Source organism: Cnephaeus nilssonii (assembly GCF_951640355.1).
Source record: "Cnephaeus nilssonii genome assembly, chromosome: 17".
NCBI lineage: Eukaryota > Metazoa > Chordata > Mammalia > Chiroptera > Vespertilionidae > Cnephaeus > Cnephaeus nilssonii.
In genome coordinates, this window is record NC_137088.1 from 8,026,862 (window position 1) to 8,036,874 (window position 10,013).

Genomic DNA, 10,013 nt, shown 5'->3' on the forward strand with positions numbered 1-10,013 from the left:
CATGACTTAGGTGGCCCACAACTAGAGTTAGGATCTAAAAACTCTCCACATACCTCGGATTCTACTTTTCATATTTTTCTTCAGTACATTTTCCCCACTATCACCTCCTCCTTCTTCCGTTGCCGCCAAAGCAAAGAAATCTTCCAAGTTTTCACCTTCCACTTTTGCCAGGCAAAAATTACTGAACTTCAACGTCCCAGGCCCTTCCAAGAGTATCTAACAGATCGAAAATGGACATGGTCAGCACCTGACTCCATTTACACTTCCATCAGCACCTCATACTCTCACTAAAGCACTTTGAAGCATTTCTTGCTTCATCACAACTTAAGAAAATTAAATGCTTACATTTTTTTTTAAAAAGAAGCTAAAGAGCCCTAGCTGGTTTGGCTCAGTGGATAGAGCGTCGGCCTGCGGACTGAAGGGTCCCAGGTTCAATTCCAGTCAAGGGCACATGCCCGGGTTGCGGACTCAATCCCCAGTAGGGGACTTGCAGGAGGCAGCCAATCAATGATGTTTCTCATCATTGATGTTTCTCTCTCTCTCTCTCTCCCCCTCTTCCTTCCTCTCTGAAATCAATAAAAATATATTAGAAAAAATATTTTAAAAAGCAGATAAGAAAAATAAATCTAACATTTTAATAATGGAATCAAATATTAAGCTGTTCGTTCTCAGATGTATATAATGAACACATCACATAACCACAGAGGGAAACCTCGGGCTCTTAAGAGCAGTGTATGTGGAACAATCTGTACGCTCCAAGCCTGACAGCTGAGGGAGCATCTGAAAGCACACCTGTCAGGTGTTGTTTCTAGAATGTATGGTTAAGACTAAGGTTCTGAAGTTAGAGAGCTAACTTCAGGCAATCTGACCTGGAGAACTTACTTTTTCAAAACCAGCTAAGTCAGAGGTTTAAATCTCACTCTCCCCCCCCCCCCCCTATAAAATGAAAAAAGTATACGTAACTCTGCAGACCGCGGTAAGGAATAGCTGAGGTTACGCGTGCAAAGGGCTGTGGATAGTGATGGGCATGTGCTAAGTGCTCATGTCTCTAATATAAGTTGTGACTAGAAGTTATCTGTGGAGTGTTGGAGCCATGCCAGGAACCAGTGTCCTGTTACTTTTAATTTTTTCTCCACGGCCACTAAAAAGACTTACGGGAAGTTGCAACGAGTCAGCTGGCATTTTGTTTTTAAAAACAATTTAAAGTTTGCCCTTAGCTTCTAATCAGAAATACTAAGGATGTCTGTTAGAAGTCCGCAGTGACTTTTAAATGTGTCTGAGCACCAGGAGCCCCGGAAGATTTGTTAAGAAGAACTACTAGTCCCTACTCCCAGAGTTTCTGATTCAACAGGTCCCGGGTGGGTCCAAGAACCCACATTTCCAATGAGTCCCAGGTAACACTGATGCTGCTGGTCCAGGGAACACCCTTTGAGAACCAGTGGGAGGGGTCAGCAATTTTTTTTTTTTTAAGTTAGTAAATCTTTCAGACTTTGCAAGCCATAAGGTCTTTGTCCCGATTACTCAACTCTGTAGCCACCAACAATATAGAACTAAAAGGGTGTGGCTATATTCCAATAAAACTTCACTTACAGGAACAGGCATCCTGCCCGGACTCTGCCAACCCCAGTTCTGGAATAAAAGTTACATTACAGGTCAGCCTGAACGTCCCAGATGATAAACAGCTGATACTAGACCTCATTAAACAACTCCCACACGGGGGTTGGCACGCCTCAGCCCCTGGCCTGGGCCAAATCCCAGCCAGCACCTGTTTCTGCACAGGCATGAGCTAAGAGTGGTTTTATATTTCTAAATGGTTAGAAAAAAATGCAATAAGATTAATATTTCTTGACATGTGAGAATTTTATAAAAGTCAAATGTCAATGTCCATGAATAAAGTTTTATTGAGACAAGCCACACCTGTGCATTTATATACTGCCTATGGCTGCTTTCAGGGCTGTAACCACAATTAAATGGCTGTAGACTTCAGGCAAGTATATGAATATTTCAAACAAGGATTTTTATCTGTTACGAGGAGTTTTATAGATTTTTTAAGGTTTAATTATGTTCTCATACAGACGGCTTCTAATAATGTTTAACAAGGAAACATTCAGCTTTCCAGTTCATTGTGTACACATTAATAAAGGGACAGTAGCAACTCAGAGCCATAATCAGTACAATCCCTAAGAGTATGTACTTCTAAAGATAATAACTGATGCCTGATTGAGGGCACACTGTGCACCAAAAAGTGTCCTAGAAGCTTCTCCTAAATACATGTAAGCCTTACACTCACTGAAATTCCCATTTTTATATTAGAGACAGGGCAGAGGTTGGGGGGGGGGGGGGGGACTTCTCCAGGGCACAGGGCTCCTAAACGTCAGTGTCATTTGTGACCAGGAAACAGCCGGTTCCATGACAACTACACTGAAGCACATTTGGTTATGGATCATTAGCGTAACCAAAAAAGAAAATATATGATCCATAATAGCCAAAAATGCCATTATCAAACTAAAGCAATGGCTCATAATTGTGTACTATAAGAATTAAGAGTTATTTCATAGAGCTATGGACCTCGCCATTCACAATACAGGTCAGCAGCAATAATAATTACAGAGCTCTGAAAGGAGGGGAAACTCTGCATTCTACAAGGACTTCAGTGGGTAGCTAACTAGGAAGCTAAAATACAGTTTCCTTTTATTAAAAAACTAGTGGCCTGGTGCACAAATTTGTGCACACTGAAAGGAAATTAGAAGAAATATTTTAATATCGCTATTTGTCTTTTCTCCATAATAGAAGTGTCAACCAAATTCACAATCGACAATGACAGATGGAAACACAAGTGTGCGAATGGTGCCAGTGAGTGCTTTATATGTATCACACATGTGTTAATCAACTTAGCCTTTTATATATATAGAGAGAGTAAACTTGTTTAATTAGACCTGCTTTCTGATTTAACTAAACTTTTTCCAGCCCACTGAAGCACCCCAACTTCTCTTTCAGATAATTGTCAGCAACACAGCAGTAAATATCAACACGAAGCAGATTATTATTGTAGATCATGCAGGGAGAACAAAAGGTAAAATATTTAACTGCAGCAATGTTTGACTATATTCTGCGCAGGGAGAACACTTGAAGTCACTTTTAAGGTCCACCATTTACTTCTTTTCAGTTGGATCAAGTTTCTAAGCTTTCTAAATATCTATTTCCTGGCTAATGAAAAGAAAATAGGATTCCACTGAGTCTCCTATCTATCTACTCCAGAACTTCTGTGAGGATCAAATGAGATGAGGCACGGGAAAATGCTTCACAGACATTTGGTTAAAGTGTAAAATGTTTGCACCTGGTATAAAGCAAGTCAGGTTGCTGGGCTGAAGAAACCGTAAAGAGGCTAGTTGCTAGGGAGAGGAAGCCGGGTGTTGCTATGGTGGTGTCATACCCAGACGGACACTTAGCATATTAGCCTTTTATATATTTAGATGGTAACACAAAATTTCAAGATGTTCTATACCTAAAATTATATCTAAAAATAAACGTACCACTGAGAAAGCACCATCAATGCACAAGCAATTAGGAAATCAAAACATGGATGAATTACCTTCCCAGGAGAAAGGTCACAAAAGAGAATACCAAGTTGATGAAGATGATGCAATCCAGTAATCAGGTCAATCCCAAAGCCTCTCACAACATCTTCTGGGAGGTTTTCATCTTGAGCAATGACCATTTCTAAGGAACCACCTGCAAGTTGATTAAAATCACCCATTTTAGCCCTCCAGCATTACACGGTGCTTCCAGCAGGTTCCATGGAGGGAGACACTGAGCATGAAAAAAATGATCAAATCAGGACCCGTGGACAGCCTAGCAGGGGAAGCACACCTGTGAGTGAGCACCATGGACAAGTACCCTATCAGACTATCAGAAACCTGTGTCCTCGCTCCAGGCCAGCTCAGGGGACCGACTGCTCAGTCCGCATGGCTGGTCAGTGATGAGGTGGGTGGGATGCAGGAAGTGATAATCACCCTGGTGCTGTGATGTCTCACTCTAGCTCCCTCGGGAAAAAAATGACTGCAAAAATTTGTGGGAACACTAATGCAAACAGTGCATTTAAATCACATTACACAAAGTATAGTCACACTGGTTCCTGTACAAAGATAGGTCGAATTCTGCAAATGTACTGCATAGCAAAAAAGATGGCGCCTTTCCTTAACCATTAGAAAATCAAACCCTGATGAATTAATGGGCCTAAAGCAGGCACATGGGGAATTCTATTTCTATACCCTTTGGAGGTCACAGTCACATTTCTATCATCTCAGTGCCAGAAACAAACGTGGGGGTTTTTTTGTTTGCTTCTCTTTTTTTAGGGTCAAGATTAAAGCAAGAGCCAAATTCAGAGACAGCGAAGTCTTAGCTGGCATCTAGAAATTCAATCAGAATTACCGTGACAAAGGTAGCCGGTGTTTTGGGTTTTATTTATTTTGTCTTGGTGGGTGGGGAACCACGGCAAACACAGGCAATAAATTACAGTTAGGTTATTACACTGGTCATGGGGCAGAAACAGCAACTGAGGCAAAAAAAAAAGTAACCCAGAAGAAGTCCCCTGCTCACCTCAACCGTGTGCACATCTGTGGAAGTAATTTAGACCACAGTACCCCACCAATTCAGAAAATGAAATGAAAAAAACCATTCTATGATTCAGTTTTATAAATTCCAAGTGCCAATAGGTAAGACTCATAAAGCTAGACATAATTACAGCGTGCCTTAATATTTAATGACTCTCTATTTTCCTCGGTGTACAAACAGGAGTACACTAACCATGGTACTTGTTACATTTTTTTCCTGAAGACACTGGCACTAAAAGCTGAGATAATATCTATGTAGTTAGTCACCCTTCTCCCTGTATATAGTCCTAGAGTTGTATCAAGCAAGAGCTAGAACATGTGATCTCTAATTACTCCTAGGTGGTGGTATCTGTTGATTCATCCTTGTACTTTTCCACATTGCTTAAGTTTTTATAAAGAGCAAGTATTCTGTTCATAAAAAAAAAATTTATAAACTAATAAGCTAATTAATAGCTAGTGGACCTAAAATACTTTGTTTTTATTGAATGAAAAAAGTTATTTGATAAATTAATTACTACTAAAGAATATTTCTAAATTTTCACATAAGTGGTTTGGTAATATTTTATACCAAAGTAAAATTAAACTCCAAATTGAATAATATATAAATCTTTCCCTTATCAAATATCTTAGCCCTTACCCTTCCCTAATATCCATTGAACAACAGATTATCAAGTTAACATAGTCAACAGTATCAACATGTATCTGTAAAAGAAGAAAGGAAAATAACAAAACCTACATCTGACTTTTTTTAAAACCACATAATGTGGCTTACCTGTGCAGAGTTCCACTACCAGCCAGAGATGATTGCTGGTTTCATACCATTCATGAAGGGTTACGATATTCTGGTGTTTAATTTCTTGGGTGAGACGGACCTATAAAACACACAACATTCACACTTTTTAAGAAAAGTTCTTAAAACCCTTGCATCTATTAAAAACCACCTAAAGAGCCCAGCCAGGTGTGGCTCAGTGGTTGAACATCAACCCAGGAACCAAGAGGTCACTGGTTCAATTCCCTGTCAGGGCATATGTCTGGGTTGCAGACTCAATCCCCAGTACGAAGCATGCAGGAGGCAGCCAATCAATGATTCTCTCTCATCACTGATGTTTCTATCTCTCTCTCCTTCTCCCTTCCTCTCTGCAATCAATAAAAATATATTTTAAAAAAACACCTAAATATGCAATCGGGAAATGGATAAGAAAATAATAGAATTCACTGGGTGGAATTCTTTATGGACATCAAAATGATGATTATGAAGGATGGTTACATGGAAACATACAATCTTAAAAATGATTTTTTTCAAAACTTGTGTAATATAGTTTTGTGTATTTTGGGTAAATATAATATTGCAAAAGAAATATTATTCATAGGAAAATGGCCAAAAGGTATACATCAAAAGAGCTACTGTATCCCAGGCTGGTGTTGCTAAGTGATTAGAGTGTCTACCCATGCAACAAAGGGTCTCAGGTTCAATCCCTGGTCAAGGGCATGTACCTGGGTCACAAGTTTGATCCCTGACCCCAGCTGGGGCACATATGAGGGGCAACCAATTGATGTATCTCCCTCACATTGATGTCTCTCTCTCTCTCTTTCTACCTCTCCTCCCTTCCTCCCTCCCTTCCACTCTCTCTAAAAATCAACAGAAAAAACATCGTCGAGTGAGGATGAACAAAAGAGGAAAAAAAAGGATAAGATGGTAAATTTTGTGTTATGTGTACTTTACCACAATAAGCAAAAAAGTTGAGGGGAAACAAAAGTCAGGTTTGGTCCAAGGAGCCTGGGCTGTGAAGTGGCCCAGCTATTTCAAACCCAAGTCACCCTCACCCGAAGTCCTTCCTTTGGAAAGCTTCATAATCACATGCTAAATTTAAAAGTAAATGAACTAATACAGACTGTATTTTCCCCAACAAACAAAACTCTGAAGTTGGTAATGACTTGGGCATGTATATCAGTCACTAGTCAGGATTGGTGGCACTAAACAGGCAGAGGTCGCCCAGTCCAGATTGAAAACGTGGCACTTGCTATAGTGAGTTCAATGGCTTCTATTTACGTACTACTTATTCTACCAAATCATAGCTGTCTTTGCCAGAGGGAAGGAAACATACTTGACTTACCCAATTCGTTATTTCAGGCCTTTTGCACTTGTCTGTGCAAAAAACAGCTACAAAATTGATTGTTCCCTTCCGTCGCCCTTTATAGACAACGGTCTTGCTTCCTCGGCCGATCTCCTCGTATAGGACGAAGTTTTGCATCTCCGGGCCAACTTCTCACACCTGATAGAAAGACAGCCTGATAGCATCTCTAGCTCCTAAAATGTAAACAAAAATGACACACATGAATGCAAGCTAGTTGTATGATTAATTAGCCCAGGATATTTAATATGTAAGTCTAATAATTCTATAAATTCATAAGATTCACTGGTATTCAACACCTACAGGTAAGTTTGAATACCAGTGTCTTTCTTTTTTCAGGATGAAAAAAGATACGGGAAAAGTAAAAGAAACAACAATTCACAAACCAATATTCAACTTCCTAAAGATCTTAACAAAAATAATGAAAATGACAGCTGTTTCACAAAAAAAAAACACAACAAAAATCCTGAAATGAATGAAATTTCAGGCAATGTATCTTGATACCTTTGCTACAATGGAAAGCACATTATGTCCACATCTGTATAATGACTTGGGCAGTCTATGTCCCACTAACCCTCAAATTATGAGAAACAAATGAAACAATGTATGTAAAAATACTTCATAAACAAATACGGAAATGACAGCATTTCCATCTAATCCACAGATATTGTACAAATAATATTATTTGAAGTCAGAGCTCAGCAAACTACTGGTTCCTGGGCCAATTCAGCCTGTTGCCTGTTTTTTGGTTTTTTTTGTGTGTGTTTTTTTAAACTTTTTAAAAAATATATATTTTATTGATTTTTTACAGAGAGGAAGGGAGAAGGATAGAGAGTAAGAAACATCAATGAGAGAGAAACATCGATCAGCTGCCTCCTGCACATCTCCTACTGGGGATGTGCCCGCAACCAAGGTACATGCCCTTGACTGGAATCAAGCCTGGGACCTTTCAGTCCGCAGGCCGATGCTCTATCCACTGAGCCAAACCGGTCAGGGCTGTTGCCTGTTTTTGTATATAAAGTTTAATTGGAACACAGCTATGCCCAATTCATTTATATATTGGTTAAGGCCACTTTCACGCTACAATGTCAGAGTTGAGTAGTTGTAACACAGAGACCACATGGTCTGCTCACACATTCAAATATTTACTATGTGGCCCTTTACAGGGAAAGTTTGCTAAATCAAGATTTTTTAATCGATTTTTTATATTTTCATTGATTTCAGAGAGGTATGAGAGAGAGATAGAAACATCAATGATGAGAGAGAGTCATCGGTCAGCTGCCTCCTGCAAACCCCACCTGGTTCATAGGTCAACGCTCAACCACTGAGCCACAACAGCTGGGTGATTAAATTAAACAGTGTTAAAATGAAGAAGATATTGAACCAGAAGTAAAGAGACCTTACTTAAATGTTTATAAATTGGCTACATTAGGATACATCTAGATAAAGATGCTGTAGTGCAGAGCCTAAGACCGTGGTCGGCAAACTGTGGCTCGCGAGCCACATGCGGCTCTTTGGCCCCTTGAGTGTGGCTCTTCCACAAAATACCACGGCCTGGGCGAGTCTATTTTGAAGAAGTGGCATTAGAAGAAGTTTAAGTTTAAAAAATTTGACTCTCAAAAGAAATTTCAATCGTTGTACTGTTGATGTTTGGCTCTGTTGACTAATGAGTTTGCCGACCACTGGCCTAACTAAGACCATCGGAAAACACAGATATTTACATTACGATTCATAACAGTAGCAAAATTACAGTTATAAAGTAGCAACGAAAATAATTTTATGGTTGGGGGTCACCACAACATGAGGAACTGTATTAAAGGGTCGCGGCATTAGAAAGGTTGAGAACCACTGGTCTAAGGGCATGCCTCACAATTGACTTCCCACTATGAATTTTCAATCATTTATTACCTCTTAAATTGTAAAATAAAACACAAATACAGAAAATCCCACAAAATAGAGTTTAATGAATTATTATTCGAGGTACAGCGCTGTAATCACCACCCAGGTCAGGAATAGCACTTTGTGGCCACCCCCCGGAATCCCTCCATGAGCCTAAGTAATCCCAACTCCTCCTACTCCCCAAAAGCAATCGCTCTCCTTACTTTCACAGTTAATTACTTCCTTGGGTTTCTCCATCGTTTTCTCACCCAAGTGTGAGCAATCCCAGACAGCTTAGTCTTGCACATTTTCTAAACGCGTGGTGCATCTTTTATATCTCGTTTAATGTCCAAGTCCACCTAGACATCATCTGAAAAGCCAGAAGTCAGAGCAAATCACACCTACGAGCAAATGAGGCTTTCAAGATGCCGGGGCACGCAGGTGAAGACTGGGATCATCCTCCCCTCAATCATCCCCGCCTTTTCACTCCCGCACCATAGCTGCATCAGCACCACCTGGGAACTGGAGAGTAAACAAATTCTCGCGCCCCGTTCCAGACCTCTAGAATCGGAAACTCTGGAATCCGGGCCTCACTAAGCAGTTTTAATTCGGCCTCGGGATGCTCGCTCCACTTTGCGAACCTCAGGCCGCGTCCCCCTTTCCCGAAGACCCAGAAGGCGGCTAGGCGTTTTGCTAAGAACTTCAACAGGTGCGCCTCCTCGCAGCACTTTACCGAGCGAATTCACTGCAGGCTCTGCGCTCGGTCTGGCTTCGGACCGACGGATGGCGGGAGAGGGAAGAAGAGGGAGTAGGTGGGCAACACCCCTCCAGGCCCACAGTCTCTATCGCGTCGGCCGAGGGAGCCCCGAATCCAGGCTTACGCCCCTAAAACTGCCACTCACCTGGTCTCTGGGGGAGATGCAACCGACCAGCCAGACGGCTCCCTCCTCTGCACAAGTCTCGAATCCTAGCCCCCTTAGGACCGGTCCACTGGCACAAAACCGGGGGCGAAGCAATGAAGCAAGGCGGGACGCGCCGAAGCAGCGGAAGGCCGTGAGCGTCCAGCGCGCCCCTCCGCGTTTGGATGCGTCCATCCCGTCTCCAGGGCAGCACGCAGGACGCCAGAAAGAGCGCCCGGCACTGACTGGCTGAACAGTTTCAGTTCTTATTGGCTGGAAGTATGGCTGCTAGGGCACCGCCCTCCACCCAAAGGGCCTCGCGCCCAGCCTTCGGACGAATCCACCGACCCTGGACCGGGGTAGAAAGTGGTGGAGGGAGGCGGGGTTCTAAGCGTCAGCGTCCGGCCTCGCGAACTCAGCACCCCTCCGCGTTTGGATTCGCCCATCCGGTCTCCAGGGCAGCACGCAGGACGCCGGAAGAAGTCCCTGGC

At 41.9% G+C, this 10,013-nt stretch overlaps 1 protein-coding gene across 4 annotated transcripts in view; it reads right to left on the reverse strand.

The window, feature by feature from the left end:
* The window catches only part of ULK4 (unc-51 like kinase 4), a 263,268-nt gene extending 253,674 nt beyond the window's left edge, over positions 1 to 9,594 (reverse strand). For 3 of the 4 annotated variants that reach the window (XM_079795341.1, XM_079795342.1, XM_079795339.1), the window contains exons 1-5: positions 9,526 to 9,594; positions 6,728 to 6,921; positions 5,386 to 5,485; positions 3,593 to 3,732; positions 54 to 216 (exon numbers count right to left, since the gene is read on the reverse strand). In XM_079795341.1, the coding sequence (XP_079651467.1) occupies positions 54 to 216; positions 3,593 to 3,732; positions 5,386 to 5,485; positions 6,728 to 6,865 (541 nt within the window). In that variant the 5' untranslated portion in view covers positions 6,866 to 6,921; positions 9,526 to 9,594. Of the gene's footprint in view, positions 1 to 53; positions 217 to 3,592; positions 3,733 to 5,385; positions 5,486 to 6,727; positions 6,922 to 8,847; positions 8,994 to 9,525 lie in introns of all 4 variants that reach the window. The other variant, XM_079795340.1, reaches the window with a different exon arrangement.
* Positions 9,595 to 10,013: the final 419 nt, after the last annotated feature.